We start from the raw sequence: 26,592 nt of genomic DNA, 5'->3' as shown, positions 1-26,592 counted from the left end.
CTTATTTATTTGAAAAGCAAATACTCATACTAATGTACAAACAATTATACTAATACACACATGCACACACACATACACATAACATTGTTGCTTCAAAAATCAACACATTTACTATATTGTGATGTTTCTACAGATAGAATGACAATTTCTTCATAAACTTATATCATATTTATACATTTATAATATATTTTATAAATGCAAATTTTCACACAGGCATAGGCGTAATTTATGGTATGGACGGTGGGGACATGCCCCCTCCACATTTCTGATTACTCCTCTTTTTTATATTAATTGCGTATGCTTTTTATATCAAACATAGTTTCCAAATAAAGTTTCTATTGGTGTTTGTTGGCTTTGGATCTTAACATGCAGCGATGTGATTGCTGGAGAAACAAAGATAGTTAGGTAGTATCTGTAGCTTGAGTATTAACAGATAATGTAGTTAGCTAGCAAACTGAATGTGTGTTGGGCGCCGTAGGGTGATTTGTGCATAATAATGTTATTTATAAACAACCGTTCATGTTCATTGTTGGCCAAATATGTGTGTGGCTACAGCCTAAGGTTAATCTAGTTAACATTAAAATTAATTATTGGCAATATTTTATGAACATTATGTTAATTAATTAGTTAATTAATAAGCTGGCTCTGTCACTGTGACGCGCTAATCATTTTCTAATCTCACAAACCACCACTTTGTTCAACACACACAACTGAAAATGTTTTTCCTCTATAGCTAATATTCTAAAATAAGGTCAGATTTGCATTGTGTTCAACAACACTGTAGTAGTTTAAGACTCACTCCAGCTCTGAGCCTCAAGAGGGTGCTCATTGACAAAGTGCATGAAAAAGAAATGATCCAAACAGCAGACTGACAGAGGTGCAGATGTGGGTCTGTCCATTCTTTGTCGTCATGGCAACCATGGACGCCATCGTTGTGGGTCTGGTTGTGGCAGTGGCGGTCTGGCTAGTGATGGGATTGGTTCCTGTGGTGTTGTTGGTGTTGTTGATGGTGTTGTTGTTAGTGTTGTTGTTGTTGTTGTTGTTGTTGTTAGTGGTGGTGTTGTTGGTGTTGTTGATGGTGTTGTTGTTAGTGTTGTTGTTGTTGTTGTTAGTGGTGGGGTTGTTGTTGTTGTTAGTGGTGGGTTGTTGTTGTTGTTGTTGTTGTTGTTAGAGGTGGAGTTGTTGTTGTTGTTAGTGGCGTCATCATCCTTGTTGTTGTTAGTAGTGCTGTTATTGGATGGCCTGGTTGGATTGGAGGTGTTGTTGAATGGCATTGGTGTGGTACCATTCACATTTAAATTCTTAGTGAAGGATAGAGGAGGACAACAAAAGAGCGTTATGACATAACATGGCATTGTATTTAATGCTATGGAACATAATATTATCTATAATATTGTACAACAAATTAAAATACCTCATGAATGCATTTTCCAATTTTGGTTCCAATTGATTTAAATAACAAAAATGCATTAATACTGAAAAATACAAGGGGAGGATATTAAAAAATGTTTATGAATATAGTAATATGTTTTAATTATTTTAATTAATTTGCTGTAGAAATCTAGTCATTTTTATAATTTTATGTAATAAATATGAAGTTTCTTTTATTAGATTGAATTGTTTTTCAGGCTTACGTACCTCTCCACCCTCTATCTAATTTACAGTCTGCGAAGATTTTTACCTGTGTGCAGACGAATCCCAGCAGAGCCAGTGAAAAGAGCCCCAGGACAAGATACTTCATGTTGGATGAGAGACGATTTCTTCTTGAGGACAAACAGACAGCTGGATATATCTTTTAAAAGCCCGTTCAGACACTTCTGTATCCTTGCCAAGAGTTTTGCAAAATGTGTTTTTCCAGACGCTGGCCTTTTATAAGGTTTTCAGATTTCCCCTGATACCTGTTTCCATTCAGGAAGCCTTCCCTCAGTCTCCACCCCGGCTATGGACCACAAATGCAAAACCTCACGCTGAGCCCAATGTAATCCATCCAGATATGGATGGAAGAGATACCTTGTCTCTGCTGTCTTTGTTCTGCAAAGTGCCTTCCATCACGTACCTGCAGCTATTTGGATCCTTTTACAGCTGTGTACTTATTTATCTGTAGAATCAATCTAGAGAAACTCACCAATTAGTAAACTACAGGTACTTGAAGAAAAGTTGAAATACATTCTTGTCATGTCCTAAGATCCCATAAGCAGAGTTATGACAAAAAAACAAATCATTACACGTGGTTCAAGACAGGCAGGCCCCATTTGAATGTGATTTGGTTTGAATCCAATCGGTATCGTTTTGATATTAAAACCATAATGCATATGAAGTGGCTGCTGCGACTCTACCATGTCCATCAGTTTGTGTAAATCCAGTTTATTGACATCTTCTCCGACAAAGAATTCCACAATTTCCCCAGTTGCTAATATATATATATATATATATATATATATATATATATATATATATATATATATATATTAAAGACATTTAGATCCCAATGACAATTCAATTACCATTTTATTTGTGATTGAGATCTTCTTTGACATCTGAAGCATGGTGTTTTACATCATTTATTAAGATTGTGTGGAAAAGTCTTGATTGAAAGTGCAAACAAAGCACTTCATAGCATTAACATGATACATATATTACAGTCACAGTAAGAACCATTGAATAAGAGTCAAAAATCAAAGTAAATTATATTGACGAAGGGTGATTTGTTTTTGGTTTTACAATTTCAGCCCAATGCACCGCAGATCAGAATAGAGATTGCAGGCACCAGTATTATACTGCAGGGCCCTGAACAAAGACATCGCTGCTGAAGTCCTAGGTGGTGACTGGGATAAAGTGATGGTAGTCATGGTGCGCAAGGAGACAGCTGAGGTGGAGGAGGTGGGAGGTGATGTAAGGTTGTTGGAGGTTACAGGAGTACAGTTGTGACAGGGCAGTGGTGTGGTTGCTGTTGGTGTGGCGTTGTTGCTGGTCACTGTTGCATTTGTGCAGGAGTTACAAGGTGTTGTAGATTGCTCCTATCAAAAGAAAACAACAGTGTGGAAAAGTGACTTTCTATTTTACAATAAGAATTAGTGGCCAATGTAGTCTCTGTAGTATAGTATCTATATAGTGAAGGTTACCAGATATGGTGTGTGCACAGATTTAGACTTTGGGTCCCTTAACAGGAACAATTTGTGCATTCCAATACCCCTTACTACCATACTATTTAGTATGCTAGAAAAATGACCACCGTCGATGACCATGCAAAGGTCAAGCACCTGCTGCTCCAGGTGAATGCATTAACCACACTTTGCATGTTGCTGTGGTTGCCTGCAGTACATCTCTGCCCTCAACTAAATATCCTCTGACTGCGCACAGTATATCTGCATCGATCTCTTTGCTGTATTTCACCTCCCCTGTAGACTAAATCCACGCTTTGTTTTTGCTGATAGATCACATTTTCTGTAAACAGGACACCAAATAGCTCCTTCCAGCAAAAAGAAAGCATTACTGAGTGCTGAAAAAGTGAAGTATTCAGTTTCACAGAATTAAAGCAGCGGAGGAGCTTTTCAGAGGAGTTTGCACAAAAGGTTAATTAAAGCCAATAATTAACCTTCGTAACAATTGCAATTTGACATGCTTTTTAAAGATAAAGCTAACTAGTTATGTAATGAGCCAATTGCTAAATCAATTACCGTTTTATAGTTTGAGAATGAATTTGATCATTTCCCTTTTCATTTATTTGATTATCATTTTACTCTTTTGGTCTCAGTAAAATATTTAATCCAAACAGAAAGAGGTACCATCTCTCACCAAAACAATTTCAGTTTTCCTATTTACCTCCATTTGCTTAGACTTCGAGAAGTATTTACATGTTTCATTTACCTCTGACTAATTTGACTGGGATCCCACTTAAGCTAGAAAAACAAGAGTCAGCTGTGCTACATGCTTGACATCCTGACGAATCATCTGTTCAACCAGTGTCCACAAATCAGACAGGCTGAACTGTTAGGCCATCACTGGTCCATCACAGCCCTCTGAATGTGGACACAAAGTCGGGTCTTTAGCACCATCGAAGTGTCGCTTACCTCAGTGCAGCCCAGTAACATGAAGATCAAACAGGCAGAGAGGACAGCCATCCTTGTTTTCTCCATCTTGCCCTTCAGCTGTGCTTTACAGCCGTCCCCACCTTTCTGTCTGTCCTTTTATACCTGCAAGCTCTCCATTACACTGATCCTGATAACTGTAAGTCGTCACAGAAAGAAAAAAAATCCTGTACTGCAGTATTAATACTAAGAGGGAGAGCAGACAAGATAAATTCTATATGTAAATTAGATTTATGGCATAAGGTAAAGCCTCTTCTCACACTGTATTTTGTCAAAATTAGATCGTCTGAACGTCTTTTCTCAAGCAAGGATTACATTTTGTTTACATTTTACCTCATGCTAATTATATGACCTTTGACGTCCCACATCCCATAGTGTCATATTGCAAGATATATTATAATACCACGTTTTATCCAAGTTTAACTAGATTTTTCTAATTTGTTTTAACAGGGCTTGGTGTGCTGTGTACACATTTGTTTTCAGTAGTTATGTGTTTCTTATGTACACAATACCAGGCAAAACTGGCACCTCATCACTTTGCCATGATGTGCCAGCCTCATTGTACTTGTGCATGAATACAATGTTGGTCTGGCACTTTGTTTTAAACTGCCATTAAAGCAAATGTATCCATTTTGGAATCTACCATTGGATACAAGTGTTTCCAGTTTTAAGCTTAGCAGTGTTTCACTTTTGAAAGATCAAATTCGTCATCCGGTAAAACTTCAACTTCTCTATTTTTAAGGAAAATGAAACAGACAATCCCTCTCATTTAGATTTTATTGGGTTGAACATGACAGGGGGAATGGTGGAACAGAGAGGCTTTGAGGGATACGTTAATTAAGACTGATTGTTCACAAATGCAACCCACAAATTCACTATTTGAAACCAACTTTTCTCTGTTCATCACCACTCAACCTCAAGGACAGAGAGGGAAACAAACATGTCCATGTCTGGGAGCTATGAGAGCAGAGCCAAGTCTTTGTAGTGCTTTATCAGCTTTGTTATCACGTGTTGCATATTTCCTGGTATCGGGCATTTGAATGCCTCTTTCAGATAACCCAATGCAATCACCAACGCTACTGCATATTGAAGTTGTGACACTAGTATGTTTTTTTCTACATATCTGTTTGTAGGATTAGCTCAGAATCAATGCCTGAAGGCCCTTGTCTTGCTCTGATATCTAATATGTTATTGATCCCTTTTTGTGTTACATGTTTTGTCTGATGATGAGAGTTACCGATTGCATGATGTTTCATTGCTTTGGTGAAATTCAGCCATACAGATGAGAGAATGCAATAGAAGGAGGAGAGGAGTTGTAAAAGATTTATTCAAAGCTCAGACTGACCATCATGTTCATATAAAGTTAAATATTGCAAACCTTCAAAGTACATTGCTGCAACAATGAGCAATGGATGCCATATGAAAGAGTCAAATAAAGGCATGAAATGTTTTGAAAACCATAAACTGAAGAAGGATCCATTGTCATCAGTGTGTTCTTGTGATCTCTATCTTTAATGACTACCTGAAAACCAAATCTCCCTCAGAATACTATTAAGGTTCAAGTTAAAGTTCTGCATTGAACACCAAAACCATTATGAAAATAGTGAAGTACACAAACGAAAGGAGGGAAGCAGAATAAAAACCTCCCAACAGCTCAGAGTCAAAACACAATACAGACGACTTATTTCAGTGACACAGAGCAACTTTCAGCTTCACAATCAATTTAGCAGGGTTATTTCTATTTATCTTTTTCAGTTTTTGCCAGTGTCTTTACACACTGCTTAATTTGATCTATCTGACCTTAGAGTAAAATGAAAATATATGAAATTACAGCTAGATTTTCTTTTCTTGGACACAAAGCAATAATATATTTCAAACATAACCTTTATTGTCTTTTAGTTTAATCAGATACTGATACCTACATTGTTATTTAATTTGTGTTTGTTAAGGTCAACCAGAGGCATTTTCAAATATAAACCACTCTGAATGAAAAAACATCATGTACTTCCTTAACACTCCTGGCCCGTCACAGTGAGTCCAACCTTTGATCTTATGTAAACGCCAGATAAAGTCAGCCACACTGATTTAACAAATAAAGTAAGCAGGTCAACACATGAAAGATAAATGATTTGCCATTACCAAGTCTCATTGGGCTGGCCTGGCTTCAAGGCAAAGTCTTACTCATATGACCTTCATTTAACCACAACACATATATTATTAGTATTATTATTATTATTATTATTATTATTATTATTATTATTATTATTATTATTATTAGTATTATTAGTATTATAGTATATACTATATATTATTATTATTATATATTATATTATTATTATTATTAATAATAATAATATTAGTAGTATTGCCTATTTGTGCAGGCTCATTTATGTAATTTCTACATTTTATTATGAGGAACAGAATAACGTGTATTTGATTAAACGAAAAGGCAATACAGTGTAGTTTAGATATACATTATTTCTATGTATCCAAGAAAAAATATCTACCTGTATATATATATTCAATGATTCTGTAAAACACTATAAAGTGACACATTTATGATAAATTGATTTTGAGAGATTGAATTAAAAGTACTGTATATAAAGTACTTACAATTAGCACCACTAGTTATACCATTAAAATGCTGTTTACACATTAATGCATCAGTAATATAAATCATTTAATAAAACACTAGCATGGGGCATTCTTGTCAAGTACATTTGCTGATTATACTTGCTCTTTAACTCTAGTCAGTTTTTAAATACAAGACTTTTGTTTGACTACTTCTACATTATGATAGTGCTAGTTACATTTATGTAAAGAATCTGAGTAATTCTGAATACTTCCAAGACAGCTGTGTTGTACTGAGGTTGGTGTTTACACTCAACAACTACTGTCTCCATCTAGTGGTGGGAAATATGTCCTTCTGTGACAGGAAGTGACGTAATGAAAACAATAACGTGCACCGCTTTCTGAAAGAGATCAGTTGAAAGGTCTCATTATGTTTTATTTAAAATAATAAATAGGAAAACTATTTTTCGCAATTACTCAAGCAAGCCGGAGATATTTGGACAACATTTAACCGAAGGAATTTAATTTCGGTAAGCGGTTTTCTGCACTCGCCGCCAGCTAGTTAGCTGGCTAGTGGCTAACCAGCTAGCCTCAGTATGAGTCTTTGCATCAACGTTAGATTGTTCAGGCTAGCCTGTTTAGCCAACGAGATTAGCTTTTGTCATCCAGTAAAAACGCTGTGTTTTCTAGTATTTTACTCAAGTGTGTTCAAGAATAGACGTTTTGACCTGGTAGTGTTTGTTATCAATAACAGTTTATGTGTAGTGGATAGAGTCGAGCAACGTTACATCGTCAGGACTTTATGCAAAGTTATCATTTTGAAACTCTTTTATTCTAACGAACTAGCTTGTGGTAACCTTTGTGAGTAATTTAGCACCATCTGTGATATCAACACAAGTCAAGCTCTGGTACTGAGGTTACAGCATGTCCTGTATGTATTTATAATCTCAGTCTCATCTCTTTCCCACATATTTGCGTAGTGATGGCAGCCTCGTTACCTCAGAAGCCAGGGATGACAGGGATGCCCCCTCAGCAGCAGCCACATCTGCCCCCCAGTGCTGCCCCCGCCGCAGGTCAGCAGCCCATGCCCCCTCAGGGAGCCCTGAGAGAGATCTCCCCAGTGTTCCTCTGTCGGATCGGACAGGAGACTGTCCAGGACATTGTCACTCGCACTATGGAGATCTTCCAGATCACACGAGCTACGCAGGTACTGGACATCAGACTGAGATAGCTAAAGATAATGTTTTGAATGAACAGGGAATGTCCCACCATCTCTATGTAAGATGCTGTTATTGTTTGAATGCCTGGTTTTGCCAACATCACCACAGACTGTCTCTTATTGACCACGCAGAAGAAAAAAACCCATTGTTTTGTGAAGCTTGTTCAGTTTTTTTTATTGACAAAGTATCAGAGAGGTGTTGGTATGATAGCATATTAGACTGTCCTGTTGTTGCATTGAGCTGCATTGTATTGAAAGTATTTTATATTTGGTCTAGGGCTGAGACAAACCTTATTTTCTTTTTTGATTTATCTAGATGTTATTTTTTTGACAACAATCTCAACTCAAGGTTTAACTTGCTAGTTCTGGAGCTTTTAAACCACATCATACGATCCTCAAAAGCAGATTAAGTTCAAATTCAAACCTCTGAGACTCAGTTAGTTAGCTAGTTAGTCTAGAAATGTTCAGAGAATAATTTTTGTAATTGCAGCAAATGCTCAAATTGGTGAAACTGGAACCTACGAATGTTAAGCAAGTTATTGTATATTAATTTGTCTGTCATTGACTATTGAGTAATCCTATAATTGACCACTCAGTGCTGGTTTTGTCCACCTCTATCACTACATAGTCGACTACTATCTGGTCTTTACTGTATCCTGTCAGGTGTGTGTGGTCTTATTGAATGGATGGTTTTTGCTTACAGGGTTCCTCTGTTGTCAGTCTGCATTTGTCCCATCCTCCTTTCTGGCGTATCTGTCTTACTCAGTCTTCAATCTCCACCTCATCTGTGTCTCTAATTGTCTCTCTAATAGTGTTTCACTACATTCACCTCTCCCAGCTTGTCCTCTACCTGCTCTTGTATCTAATACACTATACAAACCAAGGAGAGGGGGAACGTCTTGACAGTATATGCTGTCTTCATATTATAATAACCAAGTTTTGATATCTTCACAACAATGTGAAAGACAGTGAAAGTGATGAGAGCTGCTGTGTGTGTGTCTTTGATGCAGCTTCCTAATGGTGTGACCCAGAGCCAGGCGATGTACCAGGACCGCTTCGGGAAGCTCCAGGAACACCTACGGCAACTCGCCCTGCTGTTCAGAAAGCTCCGGCTCCTGTACGAACGCTGCGTGGAGATGACCTCTGACCTGCAGGAGGGGCCATCAGAGGTCAGGAATTCATTTTGCTTGGATAAATATTGCTTGAAACACTTGATAAACACTTTGATTAGGGCATGGTTAAATGCATTTACAGAATTATGCTTTTGTCCTTTCTGTCAGCATCAAACCCAGTGCATTCATAGACGGGAGGGGAAAAACTGTTTTGTATGTATTCTGTGTCCTCAGCTTCTGCCGTATGTTGGAGAGGAGCTGGTTTCTGTCAAAGTAGAGCCCTGCAGTTCTGCTGTCAACCAGGAGAGAAAAGAGGTTCTCGAGGTGTGTTCCTATTTTATTGTCACAAGTAATAATTAGCACATTACTTCACATGTATTTTCTGCATTGGAGTAGTGAGTGGAGAAGAGTGACAGCTGTCAGATTGCAATTAGTAGTTATCTCGCACTAATAAGTAAAATGCATGCTCTAAACGTAAATACACATTTGTAGATGTTTGCCTCGTATTGCCAGTGATTTCAGTGATCCTTGGTCTAGCAAAATAAAAAGATCATTTTAAATCCAACACAATCAATATACTGTTACTTGAGTGACACAATGTTAATACTTCTCAATTCAGGCTGACATTTGTTTTACTTTATTATTATTATTGTTGCTATTTGCTATTAAAACTGCTAGTGGTCTTCCCATGAGTCTTTGAAAGAACACTGAGCAAGACGAAAGTATTTGACTTTTAAAGGCCCCTGCAGATGCCTCTAGGTGGCAGTGCTGACACAGGCTGATGGTACATTGGTGGTGGTGGTGAATGCAGAAATATGTGTGGTGTGCAGCTTAAATACATTTGAAATAAGAGTTGTTTTTGTCAACATTAGAGACAATATTCCAGCGGGATGATCATTTTAGGTAGGTTTGGAAATTGCCAGCAGGCAGCCTGCGGCACAATAAATGTAAAGTTTGCCTGAGGCTGGTAAGCTTGTTTATTTTCCTAACTGGTAGCAAACCATTTAAAATATCTTCTTCTTTTTTACTCTCAAAAACCTCCTGCAGGTATGAAAAAAATTATTGATGATGTTCATTGGGAGTAAACTAGGTTCTCTCTGACTGCTTATGATTGCAAGCTTCGGTTCTTGTGCTTTAAGGAGTTGTACTGATGTCATGTGTGTTAACCTGCAGAAAGTACGTCAGAAGAACCAGGAGATGAAGGTTCTGATGGATCAGATGAGGAACCTGCTGTGGGACGTCAACGCCATGCTGACTCACAGGAAATGATAGAAAGCCCGTCTTTTAAAAGAGTCATTCCTCCACAGACGTACGGACGGCATCATGGCAAAGATCAGGTGGAATTCCTCTTGGATTTGGAATACGTGACCTTTTCACTTTCACCTCTAGTGTGTTGGCACTTCATCACTGGAACTCAAGAGTCACAGTTCAACCCCAAGAGCTTCAGCTGTTAATGATGTGTTATATTGAAGTTGTTTAAGGGGAAACTATTATTTAGAAAGGATTATTGAGAGCTAAGAGAAGAAGAGATAAGCTTGTGTCAACCTGATACACTCCAATTCCAAGTATCGTTCTCTTTTTGTACTGTTTGTCACTGTGTTTATTCCAATACGTTGAGGACTCCTGTTTTCATACTGTTTTAAATAATGAGTTGGAACCTGTATTGCCTCCAGGTAAAAACAAAGAAAAGTTTTCCTGAAACGCCGTATTCATGGTGTTTTTCCCCCGGGTGCTGACTCGACACCAGACGGACTTGAATTCATCGCGGGTAATTCTTCCAGAGAGAGCAGAAGCTGATCCGATGGCTGTGTGTACAATAGGAACAATTTCCCCTTATTATGCTCCGTCAGTTGTAAAAACACATTGAGTTCAGAATTCAAATTAGCCCCTTGGCAGCTATGTATCTCAGGTGCTTTGTACATAAGTGAGTGTGTGTGTGCATGTGCTTAATGAGATTAGCTTCCTGAGTGCTAGACAGCACACCTGTTTACCCTGAGGGTACTGAGACTTGCTTGCCTGTGAATTTATTTTTGTAAACTGTGGGACAAAAGGTAGACCGACCGGGTCATTTCTGTTTTGTATAAATTAAACTTTTTTTAAACAAGTTTTGAACATATATTTTTATAACCTGCTTCTTGCAGCTCTGACTTTGCAGTATGTGCGTCATTGTTTCATTTCCAACCCTGAGGGCAGACGTGGGAATGCGTGAGCTCCTTCACAATAGAGATGATATATATATATATATATATATATATAAGTACATAAAGGCATATCCACCAACACATAATGATGCAAATTGTGACCCTTGTATTCTTCTGTCTTGCAGCTCATCAGTTTAGCTACATCAAGGCATCAAAGACCATGAGAATCACAGTCACAAAGAACACAGGGGGGCATGTGATGGAGCAGCGCTTTTGATTGCTGTAATTGTATTTTAAATAGTGTTCAGCCAATTCAATCTGTGCCTGTCTCAGTTTATATGAGCTGCCTACACACAAAGGAACTGTAGATATATTAAGTTGTACGCTTAGTTGAGAGTCAAATTGAAACCGTTAATCGATTAGAAAACTAATTAGCAAATACATTGATAACTGATATTGTTCCTGCTTCTCAGATGGGACTATTTGGTGGTCTCAGTATTCTGTGACGGCTTTTGGACTTTGGGTTTTTGTCTGTCAGACAAAAGCAATTTGAAAATGTCACGTTGGTGATGGCTTCACTGTTTCCTGACATTTCATAAAAACACAGATTAATTAAATAAATGGAAAAAAAAAATCATCAGACTGATAATGAAAATGACATCATCCGTTAGTTGCAGCACTAGTTAAGACTTGTGGAATAGGATGTTCCATGTACAGCACAGTTCAATTATGTATACAGGGCCAGTGTGAAGTCTGGTCTCTGTTTGCCTGTTCCTCTGTAGCTGAGCGTCCTGGATCAGGACGCTCCTGTTCCTGTTGTCTTCCTGGTACATGTGGAGTTACTGTTGGCCTCACTGATATGTTTTACATACTTCATCTCTGCTGTTAGAATGTGTCCTGGAGAGTGTGTGACAAGTAAGGGGGGCGAAAAAAAAACTTAAACTTAATGCAGCGTCATGCCATAAATTTGCATTTATAAATCATTTTATTGATTTTACAGTTAGCATTTGGATGTGAAATGATCCGTTTCCATGGCGACTGTCCCTGCACAGTAATGCTGAGACACACATTGACAGCTGGAGTGCATGGCACTAATACCATCCCCCCCTCTGGCATGAAGTAGCCTTTTCCTTGTCATTGTCAAAGCAATAGCGCCGACATCTGAAGTGTTCAGACGCGCTCCTTTTTCTGCTGTCCAATAGGGATTGTCCCTCCTCAGTGGACGGCCCAATCACAGGGACTCTTTCAAGGCCCCGACATTTCCTCCATTGTTGTCTTACCAGACTCATGGAGGAATCATTTGAAGCTCCTTTCAAACTCTTATAGGCCATTTTCTCTTCACATTTATATGTACATGGTCCAGAACAGTCCACCAGGGTCTGTCTGATGATTTCACTTTGTCCATGTCACAAAATGGACCACACTGCCACTTTGTCCGCATTCCAGAGAGTCTAGAGTATCCCATCTTGACTGTCCACCACTGATTGGTCAAGTTGTCTGTCTGAAAGGCCACTAGACCAGATCTGGATGCTTCCCAGCCTTTCTGTCCATCTTGTCCGTCATTTTCATGCTCTCTCCAGGTCTTTGTACTTCTTGCGGAGGACAGACACTTGATCTTTGAAGAGCACGGGGTCCAGGCGAAACTGAGAGTGGACCAGAGGCATGTAGCCAAACCAGTTGGCGAATGTGTTGACACACTCCTGCCGCTGGTTGAAGTGCTCCGGGTTGGCCCAAGGGACAGTCTTTGTACCCTGAGAAATAGAACAAGACACCGCCATTTATCATCCAATACTGACCTGACATTTGAGTCGACAGCATCCGCTGACTACAGCGTTAGACGGAAGCGAAAAGACAAATGGCTACATACCTGTGGACTGGGCAACTCTTTGTACTGCTTCCTTTGAGCCACTTTGATTGGTGGCAGGTGGGTTACAGCAGAGACCAGGAAGTTCATCAGGATGTCTTCACAGTTGGATGTGCGATCCACCAGCGTGCGCAGAGACTGGGGCAGGTAGTGGGTGAACAGGTAGTGGTAGTACCTGTGAGGCGGGGGAAAGTGTTATACAGGCATGTGTATAATGATACTCAAATATAAAAAAAAAATAGAGGGCATTTGCATTGAGGATATTCCTAATAAAAGTAAACAGAGTACGGTACTTTGTAGATAAAACGTCCATTGGATCAGCCTTAGTCACTAAACACTTTCAATAACTGACACAAACATCACAGGTTCAATTCTCACAGCTGTGCAGTTTGTCCACAAACACACAAAGCACATACATGTATCTTATGAATACAACATGGAAATTGGAAGGGAGAAGTACAGAAGAGTACACAAGCTAAAACGTTTTTAAAAAGTTAAGCTAAATTATGAATGTGTTCTGTGTGTAATGCACAACAAACTTGTCTGCTGAATGTGCTGCAGACATTAATCACTGTGTCTGTCTCTGTTTGACAACAAGAGAAGAACACAAACTGATAAAAGAATCTAAGTGCTGATTCAATAAAAGGTCTGGCATGACATCAAAGATATGTCAACATAAAACTTAGCCAGCTTTCTCAAACACAAGGACACTGCTGGGTTACTTTTATGTTGATATTATTATCAAAAGTTGACTTGTTGTCTTGTACAATTTCGACCATTGAGCACAGTTTTGTCAGGGAAAAAGCGATCTAAAAACAATACACATGTTCTTGGTTTTTTTTCACGTTTGGTTTTAAAAAAGGCTTCTTGGCACCAATTTAAAAAAGAAAAAATTAACTTGAGGATTTTGCCGTGAAATAAAAAGGATTTAAAAAGTCCTTTTCTCACATAGAACCTCTGATACAGCTTGTTCTGTTATTCATCCTGCAGGACTGTTGTTTCACATCTGTCGCCAATGTGTAAAACCAGATGTTCTGTCTCACTATTATTAGTCTCCAATCACACTTTTAGCCTCTCATACTTGCACTCACAGAAAATGCCGTTAGACAAGCACCTCAGCCCAGCACCCAAAATACAAATGTAGCATACAGAATAAAGAGATCTCTGCAAGCTAATGTTTCACAGGTGGAGGCCAGGCAACCAGCACCTGTATGGTAATGTGCATGGCTGCATCGACAGCAGTGAGAAGATGGTGTGATGTATGTTGATGATATGTATCTGGGACAAGTTAACCATTTCACCACCAGCGGGATTTGATATTTATAGTGCACAACAAACTGTGATAAATACATTGCTTGAGTTTTCCAGACTGGAGATTTTTTAGTTAAGTGCTTTCTATCAAGCTGGAAACTTTGCATTCAATTTGTCAGACTGACAGCACCTATCACTGTTCTCTTTTAAATATGTTTCGATTTAGCTAAGGAACTAACATTAACCGCATATAACATTATGTAAGTTGTTGAAATTGTTTGTGGCAAGTGTTTTCCTATTGGATGTTGCCTATTTCACGTGTTTTTATCAAAGCAGCCCTATTGGGAAAAAGCCACTTGGTGCGATCACTTTACCAATGCAATATACAGGACGTAATTAGATCTATTTGCCTAAATTGACTAAAAACGACTAAATTGAGGGTTCTCAGAATGAGCACGACTAACTGACTACTCTTCGTCATTTCTCTGTTCAAGCAGTGAAACAGGCATTTGAGTTAATGCAGATGGGCCTTGCAAATGTCAGGGGCTGTATGGATTCATATGTGAATCACATAAATGTGTTTTTATTGATACTGCTGACAAAAATGACCACTTTGTGCAAATGTGTACTGTTAAAGTTCCCTTCCTGTGGACTAATTACATTCAGATTGCACACATTGACACATTGAATCAAGCATCTTGAAGTAATCCCTGAGTTATTCACCCTCTCATTCTCCTTTTCTCTCGCTCAACCATATACATAATTATCCTTGCCACTGTTTCTTTCTGTTTGATTTTTCCTGATTGTATTTCATGTCGAGAGTCATGTCATTGCGTTTGCTGCCGCTGTAAATTATGAAGTAGTCCCTTGTTTTTAGCTGTTGATCTATGTTGCATAATGAATCAAGTGTCTGTGTGTGTGTAAATGTAGGTGTGTGCATACTTGTTAGAAGTTAAGGATGAAAACATCTGAGGAAAAATATTCAAAGACTAAGCTCTCTGTGTAGCTCTAAATGGCATTTCCTGTTTTGAAATGTGGCTATGGGAATGGCAACATTACTCAGTCGGGTCAGTCCAGCACTTTGTAAGACATTCATGATGATAAATCCTCTGGGAGCCTAATGGCTTTGGTGATCCTCTGACTTGTACTTTAACACCATCATCAGGTCAAAATGTCACTTTGTCCAGTAATTTGGTTTATCTGCAAAGCTTATGACATTCCCATCAGAACTTTGAGTGTTAATTACCAAATGTGATCATGCTAACCTGCTAAAGACGGTGAGCAGGGTAAACATTACGCCTGAATCATCAGCATGTTAGCATTGTTACTGTGAGCATGTTAGTGTGCTATGCCACCAGACTCCATTGACAAAAACAGTACTTTTACATCACAGAACACGGCAGTTGGTGGCCTACAACCGCCTCCATCAGTTAGTTTGTTTTTGTTATTGTGTGAATTTGAGGCAGCGGTAGACTATTGATAAATACTTAATACATTTTGTATCCCTTTGTAAGAGGCAAAATATAAAAAAAACAAGCTCTAAATAGTATTTTCTATTTAGTTTGCTTCAGTCTGTTGGTACACCTGTGGTAGAAGGCAGCTCCAGTCAGGACGATGGAGTAGTCGTTGGTCCATTTAGAGGTGTAGCCCCAGGCGTGCTTCAGGGGATCCCAGAAATGGCTCCTGGGAGGGTAGCCAACGATGCGTTCAGGGAAGCTCCGCCACACCAAGAAGGCAAAGTTCACCTACAAGTCCAGACATGGAACACCTATATATTGTTGCTACTTTTTCAGGAATATTGATTTCTATGTGTGTAATTCTGCTGTGTCGCACACACACCTCACTGGTCAGCAGGACTGTATCCTCGTCCAGACTCAGCACTGCTTCCGTCTCTATGGCAACATGAGGTAGGAACCGACTGGTGGTCTGAGAGAGAAACACAATCGTAAATCGTAGTTCTGGTACTGTGGGCTTTATGTTGTCGGGCCTGTGCTTCCAGAGATCATGAGAGTGAGTGAGAGATGATCATGTTACAGTAAATCATGTCGAGTGACTGAGATGAGTGAATCACTATAGATTTTGGCTCGGGAGTTATTAAAAAAAGAAAGAACGAAAAGACACACAGCGAAAGCGAGACAGAGGAGCAATGTTGAGCATGAGTGACATTTATGAAACCGAATACCACACGGGTCGGTGGACATGTCAGATATACATGGATAGGAAGAATGACAGAAAAATAGACATGCAGGAGAGGAAGCAGATAAATGGAGTAACAGAGAGAGAGAATGAAAGAAAGAGATACACAAACAGACTGGCAGTAGTTCATGCTGTCACTCAGACGTCATAGCGAGCTTCAGAGTGAGTTGCGAGTGGCTTTGGCTCTCACCTTCCTCCTGCCGTCTGTCACAGTGAGGGGGACTGGCATGGGAGGCCACTTGCTGCGACTGGGTGGCGGCTTCTCGCTGTTCCAGAGAATGATGATCTGGAGTGGCAGGGGAAAGAAATCTTTACGTAACACATACTGTATAGAGATAGATGCAGCAGGTCAGTGGTTCATTGAGTAAACTGACGACCCCTGACCCAATTTTAAATAACATATTTTATGGATATTTCAAATTATATTAAATGCATTACAATAACAGTACAGAACAATTGATTAACTGTAAAATAACCCAAATAATGAATGCAATAACTGCAGGAAGCAATTTGGATGAATTGTGATTATTTCCTGTGAATATTGCATCAGAGATCAGTTTTCCTATTTGTTTGATTTATTTTTACAATCATACACACTTAATAGGGCAAGTTTAGTGTTTTCTTCTCTTCTCTTTGACACTTTGACACTCTCGGCCTCTGTCCTATTAACTCTTTGGTTGTTTAACTCCATACTCTACTGTAGGACCACGCTGTTTAGCAGAGGATCTGTGAATAATATATTATAATATTTAAACTCACCCCCAGGTCGGGAACCACTGCATTACACTGAACAGAAATAGCTGCTGACATTGACATTGGCAAAAGTATGTTTCCTATCCTTCTTTCTTCTTTTATTTGTGACTACATTATATTGAATTATTCACCTGCGAGCAGTATTTGGACTTGGAGACCACCTGAAGCAGCTTCATGATTGGCTGAGACTGGGAGACCAACGGGGAAACGGCATGGATGACAGCAGTAAACTCTTGACCTGGACTGACCCCTGAACAAGGTCACAGAAAAATAATACAAGGGTAAGGGAGAGTGTTTCTGGCGCCCCCCATTGGTGGCATCAAAAAAGACATTGTGGTAGAGAGCAATACATGCTGCTGAAAGCAACAAATGTCGGCAGGATTGTCCCAATTTCCAACAAAGAAAAACTTATGCTGTCGGAATAAACAGAAAAATTTAAACATAGTGGCTATAAATGAATTCAAATAATAACTGTATTTGTAACATTGTAGCATGAGCAAATGTCCAACTAACACAGACAAGGACTTCAGTAAATATGTGATTATGATTTGCTGGCTGACTGTTGATTGCTCATCTCTACTTCCACAGCTCTGACATAATAGTCTCATCAACATCCTCGATGTGCAATCAAGATTTGCATGTTGTGGAGACTCATTTAAATGAAGAGTGCGTTTACCTAATCCCAGGTAGTAGAAAGGGAAATGTGCGAGGTGAGTGGAGTACTCTGGTAGGACCAGCAGCCCTCCTGGCATGGAGTTCCACATGTACTTGTTCCTTGATATGTGAGAGAACACACGGTCTTTAATGATCTGTGGAGGCAAAACAAAAGGATATGGTTGTATGAGAGTTGTCTTGTGAGAAGCAGAGAGTTTGCTTTGCGTTGTTAAGTGGCTGTTGTGCTCATCTCGTATAAGCCTGCGCCACATTCTTTTCCCCCCTCTAAACTGGTTGATGAGAGTCTTGGAGCTTAATCTAAACTCCAGTGCGATACGAGACCTGACACAGTTGTGTTTGCATATTCTAGAAACCCAAATGATGTGTACTTCCCATTCTACACCAACAGGAGGTGTCCACACAGCAACACCAGCCTCCGCTCTGAAGCCTTCTGCCTCACTGACCTCAGGCTGACGGCACAGCTGTCTCCCATGGGGAGAGGTTCCCCTCTGCATGCTGTATGTATATAAGCAGCTTATCACCAACCTCCAGAACCTCTCCTTTATTATCTCAAGCATAAATCCCTAGAAGCAAATACACTAGGAGCTGCCAGAGTGCCTGTATACACATCAGAGTGTAAATCCTCCCACTCACTGTGTGATTTCTTCAGATTTCAGAGGGGTTAAATCTGTTGTTTCCCTACATTTTTTATGTGCTGAAAATCCACACTGGTAGTGTGCGCAATAACTCCTCATAAGAGGAGGTTTTTATTTGTTTCATCCATCGTCTAACCCCTGGGCTAACCTTCAAATGACTTTAACCGTAGCTGGAGCAACTACCTTTGAAGTACACGTCTTCTCAGCGTGTTCAAAGATGGAACGGGGAACACAAAAGGGTGGATGCTAGGACTGAAGGTCAGGGAAAAATAATCCCAAGCAGCCCTCTGTTTCTAATGTATATATTGCACCGACTCTTTCAAAGATAAAACCTTTTCTAAACCTGAAAAGAAAAAAACATTTCTCACAGTCTGATAATAGCAAGCAGTGAGGCAGAAGCTGGCAGGTTGAGACTGATATTTGCAACATAATGACATATCATTTCTATACATCGGGGGGAATTTCTCCAAGACTTTAGGAGGATCGGATGTGGCCTGCTTTGAAATGTTCTTTTAGACTTACAGTGCAACACAGAGCTGAGATAGTAAAAGAGTAGAAACATAGAGCACGGGTGCAAGGTCCAACCCTATAATCATAATGATAGAAGGTTTGATTCAAATATGAAAAGCCTTTCTGAAAGAAGACTGATGATAGCACACAGGCAGTAAACCGCAGAGAGGTAGCAACTATGGCTGTTTGTTCAACAGAAAACCTGTGTTTACAGCAGTGGCTTCGTTTTGTAGATGTTTTCGCTGGATGTTGGTGCACATTCCTGAACAGAATTGTATGGTAGCAGAAACGCTGAGAACTCAAGAGTTATAAAACATTTCAATTAGGTTTATAGTCAATACTCAGCAGCCAAGAGCAACATTACCAAAAAGTATTTGTGGGATATAGACAGAAGTCTTAGTGGTGGCACAAAGGGGGTCAAAGCTAAGATATGATACAATAAAGTCAAAGTTGTACTGAATTATTAGGCTACTAGAGTCAACTGTAGCATTTAAAACCACCAGGTGGTGAAGCATAATCAATTCTCTGGCTTTGTTCATACTGTGCAACTTGTCCTGTTAGCTAACTTACAAAGGTTGTTTGTGCTAACTAACAGCAGGTCTGTCAGCTCTGTACGCCTCTTCGCCCTCTCCAATAACTACTTTTTGAATGAAAACATTTACAATCCTGAGAAAGGCCCTGCGGGTAGTCACCGCGTCACCGAGCTTCTAGAGCCACACGCTGCACAAAGACTTTCTGTCAGAAAGCCTGGTACTTTCTGTGACGGGTCCTTTATGTTGAGCGTGTCAGGGCTGAGACTGACCTCCAGTGTGGTGAGGACTATCTTGTCTACAGAGGAAAAGTAGGCTTCCCACAGCATCTGGGTCCTCTGTCTGAGGGCCAGGACTCTCTCATTCCCCACTGCTCTCACTGTGGATGGCACCTGAAGACAAGACATGAGAAAAGTGAAACATCCAGACAGTAATAAAAAAAAAAAGGAGAACAGAGAAAAAAAGCCACAAAGAGTTTTACTTTGGCTCAATCACATTGTGCCTCTTAAAATAGACTAGATAAAGAAAGAAAATAGCATTTAAGTGATCAAAACGGTGTAAACTGAATCGAGTGGTTGCTTAATCTGGCCCCATAAAAGAACACATTTGACTCGGAGCTGATTGGGGTCTGTTGTTCAGATAATCAGACCTTAATTAGTAAGGAACACATTCGGTTTCAAGTGAATCCCCAAAATTGATTTAATCACTTAGAGTTTAGCTTAGCGGCTCAATCAAAGTGGAAGAAAGTCATGTTGAACTGAGAAAAGTGGGAGCGGTTGACTCCTTTAAACCCTTTTGTCTTCACACAGCTAACACTTTTTCTAATGAGCGCCAGTTAAAGAAGCCAGGAGGCCGCTAAATCTCTTTTCCTCTCCTATTTATACATTCTTGTTGTTGTTCTTTGGTCCTCTCAGTTTCTCTTCACATACCTCTCTCTACTTCACCTTAGTTTCTCTTTTCTCCCTATCCTTTCTACTTTCTTCCCCCCAAAGTACGTCTGAAGGACGGCTTCACTATAGCGTTTGTCTGAAGTGTCTGGCCTCACTCAGCCTCTACTGCAAAAACCTCACACTCCTCAGATCATAGACAGTGTGAATATTTGTGTGTGCATTATATAGTTTTGCAGGTGTGCAGAAATGCCACGGATGAGGTTAGCTCATTCAGTCCAGTTCTGCCTTAATTTGAAAATGTCTCACCTGCTCTGAGCTCTCGGGGGCTTGTTCCTGTTCATTAGCTGAATGCCAATTCATGGCCTCTACCGGTCGAGATCAATGTAGAGGAGACATGATGTACTTTGTGTGACGGAGAGAGATAAAGGTTGTAACTGAGGGTGAGCCGGCTTTGCTTGCTCATTGTGTTTGTTTGTTTGGATGTGCCTGTGAGAACATGCACATACACAGGATGAGCGAGCAGGCTGGATTAAAGTCTCTGCGGGTGTTTAGCGTCAAAGGGCCCCAAACTGTGACCCGTTTCTGTTACTTATTGTTATCTCTCATTCAGTATGTCTTTCTTTCATTGGTCGCTCTTAAATAGTTTGTTCCTGCTGTTCCTACGTCTGTGCTGTTTGTACCAACACCTGCTGGCGATTGGTCTTTCCCAGTTGATTTGTATTATCTGGAGGAGATCATTCGTACAGTCGTGTGTGTGTGCGTGTGTGTGCTACTGGACCCCTCAGCCTATAATACTCTTTGTGCACATTTATGATTGTATGCTCAAGGACCTCTCATGGTTGCGGTGATTCACAATTTTTGAAAAATCTATTGTATTGACTTTAATTATACCGTCATTGGCTGCTGACTCTTCACTCCTCTTCACCTACCGATAAGTGATCAACAACTGCTTCAGTATCAAAAAGGCATTTCCGGCAATCAGCTAGGCTAAAGCAAGCCTTACCTAATCTGTTGCAGGCCTTTGTCGTGATTAAAAAAAACGTACATCCATAGAAAAGTTTGGTCTTTTTCTAAACCGGACATCTGCAGATTCTATACCCGATATGTTATGATCCAATAAAGTTAGACATGATACGAGTTGTATAAATCCCTGTTTTTTGCCATCTTGACTGTAAGGGAGGACAATTGAGTGAGATTCAACTCTTCTTTGTTTGGGAGGGGCGAGGCGACTCACTGGCACCGTGGGGCCGTGGACACCCTAAATGTAAATCCGGCCATCAGGATGTCCTAGTTGTGTGTCTGTGTTAGTGTGTACCTGTACATGAGCGTGAGTATACGTCTGTGTGTTACCTGCAGTAGTAATCTCTCATCTCCCTCAATGACCGCCTGGTTCCACTGTATGACATCAGAGAACGGCAGCTCCCAACCATTACTCAGCAGCACTGGGATACACGCCGCCTGGACACACACACACACACACACACGCACACGCACACACACACGCACACGCACACGCACACGCACACGCACACGCACACACACACACACACACACACACACATATATAAAAATGTTGAGAGTCTTAGAGAGACAGTGACACTTTAGGCATGTATGTATACATATGTATTGGCGCCTTGAGATTGCTTTTAGCTATGAAAGGCGCTTTACAAATAAAATGTATTATTATTATTATTATTATTATTATTATTATTACTATTATTATATATACAGTATATATCACTTTAATTGTGATCAGCTGCAGTTTGATTGGGTTCCTCCCTAGCTGCCAGCTTCTCTTTGGCAGTAAACAACATCACATGACGTACTACAGCTGCATGGATATAATACAATCTGTGTGAGTTCAGTCCCGGCTGCTTGGCACGGTGATATCCCAGGCGGAGCAGATAATATGATCAATACCCTTGTGTGTAAATGCATGTGCAGCTGTGTGTGTGTGTGTGTGTGTGTGTGTGTGTGTGTGTGTGTGTGTGTGTGTGTGTGTGTGTGTGTGTGTGTGTGTGTGTGTGTGAGACCCCTATTGGGTGGCTGGAATGAGTAAAAACTCCTCTCTCCCCTTTCCCAAGAATCCCTAGAAGTTTGTTGAAGACTGTCACTCATACACATGCAAACACGGATGTGGCTGATTCTTTGTGTACTAATTAGGTACAACCACTGAGGGGAAATATGCAGGGAAGGAGATAAACTGAAGGAAAGAAAGAGAAGGATGAGGAGATGGAGAAGGAACCGGTTGATACGTGGAGGCATCATGGTTTATTAAAGTCAATTTTTGATGTTGCCTTATCCGCTTGTTCACTGACAGGTTTTTGATGTTGTTCCACTTTTTTGTATTGCTTTCTAAGCCCTCCTTTGGTCTCCCCCTTCTCACTTTCTCTCTCTGTACTCCTTTTTCCATTTCTCTCCACTGCACTCTCATACCATCGCACTCTCTTTCTCTGTGGTCTGGAGTGTTGATAGGTCTGGGTGTTATTTTTCCCCCCACTTTTTTCTAATTAAACCACCAGAGAACAGCAGCAGCAGCAGCAGCAGCAGCCGCCGCAATTGGTAAAGATCAAACGCTCTCTTTGGCCCAACGGGGCTTCCATGCTCTTGCATTTCATCCGAGAATAAACCTGCTGAAGGACACTCGAACAAATAGGAAGGCTTGTATGTGTGTGTATGTGTCAGAATGAGCCCAAGGTTACAACAAGGTCCCACGAAGACTCCCAGAGTGATAATCCAAGGCCTTTAAATTTGAAATGCGGCCCGAGGCCCGCCTGACTCTTCTCCCCGAGAGATGAGGCTCTGTGAGGGTGAGTCTCAAACATCTTAAGCCCCCCCTGCCTGGAGGAAGGGTAATATGAAAGGTTGTGTGCTGTGTAGTTGTTTTTGGTTTGTTTGCATTGGGAGATAGAGAAGGGGGAGGGTTTGAGTAAATGTGCATGTGCAAATGTGTGTCTGTGTGTATATTGGAAAGCTGGCAACAAGTTCCCTACCACACTGGTATTGGTAAATGCCAGTTCTTTTGTGGGCTTGGCTGAAAAAAAAACACAACCGAAAAATCTTGAAAAGTGCCTCAAATGGAAAAGAGAGAGGACGGCAGGGAGGGAAAGACTAAGGAAGAAAGAGAGGACAAAGAAAGAAGACCATGACTGCTGCCGGCTGCCAAGCCAAGTGGGCTGTGTGTGTGGATTTGTCCATTCAGCAGACATCAGCGGTGGGGCAGGCTGCCACTCCTATGGATGCTTCCGGACCATTCATGCACACAAACACACACTCACACACACCCCAGAGAGAAGTGCGGCCAGGAAACATTGTAGCAGCCAGAGAGTTCAGTGTTCGGCAAATCTAAAAACAGCCACTACTGCTTCCTGCACTGGTGTGAGACTGTCGACTTGGGTGGCAGAGAGAGAAGTACAACACACCGACTGGTTCAAACTGTTCTCTCACTCCACTGCCTTTGAGGTTTCTTCATTGTTTGTACTTGCACATTTCACTGATGGACTTAAATGAACGATTCCAGTGTTTCTGTAAGTGTGTGCATGTGCATTAATGATCCCCTTTTAGTTTAAAAGGCCTAGAAAATAGCAAATAAAGCCTTTATGGTTAGATCTGCACTCAACACAACACAATGGTCTGGGGAAAACACTTGCAGATGTGACCATTAAGGTGTCAGTAACCAAAAGACTGCATAAACCACGGCTCTGGAACTTAAACATAGAGCATCCTGTGCACTTCCGTGTGGACTGAACGGTGTATGAGCTGGATCTCATTGAAGCTGTTTCCTGGAAAAGTGTAATTTAGTCACTCTAACAGTGTTATCCGGAGGGAAACGCTGCAGCTAATGTTGTTTTGATGAGTGTTGTGTTGGCATGTCGCATGTAGAGATTTCAGCTGTTTGTTTTTGTGGGCCTCAGAGAAACTGGAGAGTTGTAGAGTGCTGAGACAGGGGGAACACAGTTTTACAAAGAATATAAATCAACTTTACTGGTTGTTATGTTACTATATTTGACACACAATGCCTATGTGTATATCAATGATTGTGTGCAGTATAGGGTAGAAGATGGGCTAGTCAGGATTATACAACCTAAAGCCCCTAAGCACTGTATTTCTAATTTGGCTCTATAACATTTACAGCATAATCATATGACTAACCAGACTTTGATAAATATATTTACCTGTAGCGACTCTAGGAAGCGAAAGGAGCCCAGGCGTCGACCTCGAGGCACCAAACAGAAGGTGGAGTTGTGGAGGAGCTCCTGGTAATCAAACCTGACAAAGAGAAGAACAATTATTATAATACATTAATATATATTATTTCATTTTATGGGGTAAAAGTTCAAGATGAGTCCAACACATGGTTCTATAGGATTGTCGTATATACTGTAAGTATAACTGCATGAAAATATGTATTCAAGATATAACCTGACTGTAAAGATATTGTCTCTGAATATGCACTAGATCTGTGTTAAGATAAGACAAGCTATGTTAGAGTTTGGTGTTAATATGCTACAGTGATATAAATATATTTAAAAATGATTATAGGAATGAAAAATAAAGGAGAAGCTGTGAAAGCCTTCAAGAAAGATGGACCATTGTCCACTGATGTGTCAACGATCAACACAGATGACAACAGAAAAGCACAGACCCCTAACTACTGAATTAACTCAATCATAGCAAACAAATCTAATAAATTGCCTCCCAGTGTAGAGACACACGCCTCTTTTGATTTATGATATTTAACATCTGTCACACATAAAATAGACCAGGATTTATGCGTTTTCCCATTTCTGATATTTAGTCATAATAGCTCAGATTATGAGCAGTAATAAATCTTGTCCCCCACCCTCTCCACTGACATGTTGGCACCACTACAGAGAGCTACTGTATGTTGGAAATATATCCATCACTGAGCTCATAACTAAATATGCCCTAATCTCTGTTCTCCATTGATTTGTCTTGTAGACAAGACATTTGAACTGGTGCCACTACTTCCCCTAACTGCCGCCATACGTCGCCTAGATGAGCTCCACAACTTCACACTCATATTTCATACTCGCGCTGTGAAAAAGAAGCCAAATGGAAACCTCTGCATCAATGCTCGCCTTTCATCCGCTGAGTGGAACAGCAACGGCCGGGGTGGTGTAACGGTCTCATGGTAAAGAACTGCACAGTGGAGTAAACAGATGGGGAAACAAACCGGCTCTTATGGGAGAGTCTGCTCCTCCTCGTCTTATTACTCCACTACACCACCTCCTTTAGTTCCAGCTACTATCCCACTCCCTCCTAAGCCCTCCCTTGTTTCTGAATCCAGCTCTTTGCTTGTTTATTTGAATAAGGGACGTCAGTGTAAAATAAATGCCTGCCATTAATCTTCTCACTCGCTTAGTCATTTTATTTAACCCTCCATGAGTGACGAGAAGCAGGCTTTTTTCTTTCTGTCTTTTTTTTTGCTCCCTGCATGAGAAAATTGCAGATTTCATTGCTACACTCAGTCCTGGACATTAAAATCTGAATGGATGTCACTGTGTGTGTGTGTGTGTTTATTCAATATGAATGTGTCAAAGGGACACACACATACACATACACAAACACTAGCCTTAGTTTACTGAGAGGCAGCCTTGTTTGGCGTTAGCTCTGGTTCTGCTCTGATATTCACTCCACCAGTTGACAGAGCTTTTTCATTGCCTCTGCTGAGCATGTACATGCGTGTGTGCGTGTGGGAGTGCGATTGATCCGGGTGCATCTGCAGAGGTATAAATCCCCAGCGTGCAGCGGCGATGTACATTTGAAATGACTCTCCCGTGCCAAAATACAGTCACGACGGTTAAAGAGATTTACACAATGTATTTCTGAGGGATTTTATGTCCAAATCTTGTTCTGAGCTTTGGATTTAGGTAAACACAATCATTTAGCTATGCATGAGTAAATTAATTAGTAGATTGCATCTGGAAGGATGTACAACTGTGTATTTGTGTGTGTGGGGAGTAAATATATGTGTACACGAGGGTGTAGGCTGCATAAAAAAAAAGATATATATTGAATCTCCTAGAGAACTGTACACGTTTATGTGTGTGTTTGCATGTATAGTATCTGATGTGACACAGTGGGACCTCGTGTATGTTGCTGGTTAGTCTGACCCACTTATATGCATTTGTGT

The 26,592-nt window shown here is 40.3% G+C and overlaps 2 protein-coding genes across 4 annotated transcripts in view; one reads left to right on the top strand and one right to left on the bottom strand.

Annotated features, from left to right (window-relative positions):
* Positions 1 to 7,005: 7,005 nt before the first annotated feature.
* Positions 7,006 to 11,095, top strand: LOC115015714 (mediator of RNA polymerase II transcription subunit 30). Of its 2 annotated transcripts, none has more exons than XM_029443243.1 (5): positions 7,006 to 7,189; positions 7,640 to 7,866; positions 8,889 to 9,047; positions 9,225 to 9,314; positions 10,164 to 11,095. In XM_029443243.1, the coding sequence occupies exons 2-5, from the start codon at positions 7,642 to 7,644 to the stop codon at positions 10,257 to 10,259; spliced, it is 570 nt and encodes a 189-aa protein (XP_029299103.1). In that variant the 5' UTR covers positions 7,006 to 7,189; positions 7,640 to 7,641; the 3' UTR covers positions 10,260 to 11,095. The 2 variants fall into 2 exon arrangements, with proteins under 2 accessions (XP_029299103.1, XP_029299102.1); XM_029443242.1 differs by lacking the exon at positions 7,006 to 7,189 and adding an exon at positions 7,256 to 7,520.
* A 1,003-nt stretch (positions 11,096 to 12,098) lies between these two features.
* The window catches only part of ext1c (exostoses (multiple) 1c), a 72,255-nt gene continuing 57,761 nt past the window's right edge, over positions 12,099 to 26,592 (bottom strand). For both annotated transcript variants that reach the window (XM_029443861.1, XM_029443862.1), the window contains exons 3-12: positions 24,611 to 24,704; positions 21,786 to 21,893; positions 19,818 to 19,937; positions 17,872 to 18,004; positions 17,327 to 17,445; positions 16,633 to 16,728; positions 16,086 to 16,172; positions 15,831 to 15,991; positions 12,999 to 13,170; positions 12,099 to 12,882 (exon numbers count right to left, since the gene is read on the bottom strand). In XM_029443861.1, coding sequence (XP_029299721.1) covers positions 12,697 to 12,882; positions 12,999 to 13,170; positions 15,831 to 15,991; positions 16,086 to 16,172; positions 16,633 to 16,728; positions 17,327 to 17,445; positions 17,872 to 18,004; positions 19,818 to 19,937; positions 21,786 to 21,893; positions 24,611 to 24,704 — 1,276 coding nt within the window. In that variant the 3' untranslated portion in view covers positions 12,099 to 12,696. The remainder of the gene's footprint in view (positions 12,883 to 12,998; positions 13,171 to 15,830; positions 15,992 to 16,085; positions 16,173 to 16,632; positions 16,729 to 17,326; positions 17,446 to 17,871; positions 18,005 to 19,817; positions 19,938 to 21,785; positions 21,894 to 24,610; positions 24,705 to 26,592) is intronic.

This window comes from Cottoperca gobio, chromosome 11, assembly GCF_900634415.1.
Source record: "Cottoperca gobio chromosome 11, fCotGob3.1, whole genome shotgun sequence".
NCBI lineage: Eukaryota > Metazoa > Chordata > Actinopteri > Perciformes > Bovichtidae > Cottoperca > Cottoperca gobio.
This window is presented reverse-complemented; position numbering and strand designations above follow the sequence as displayed.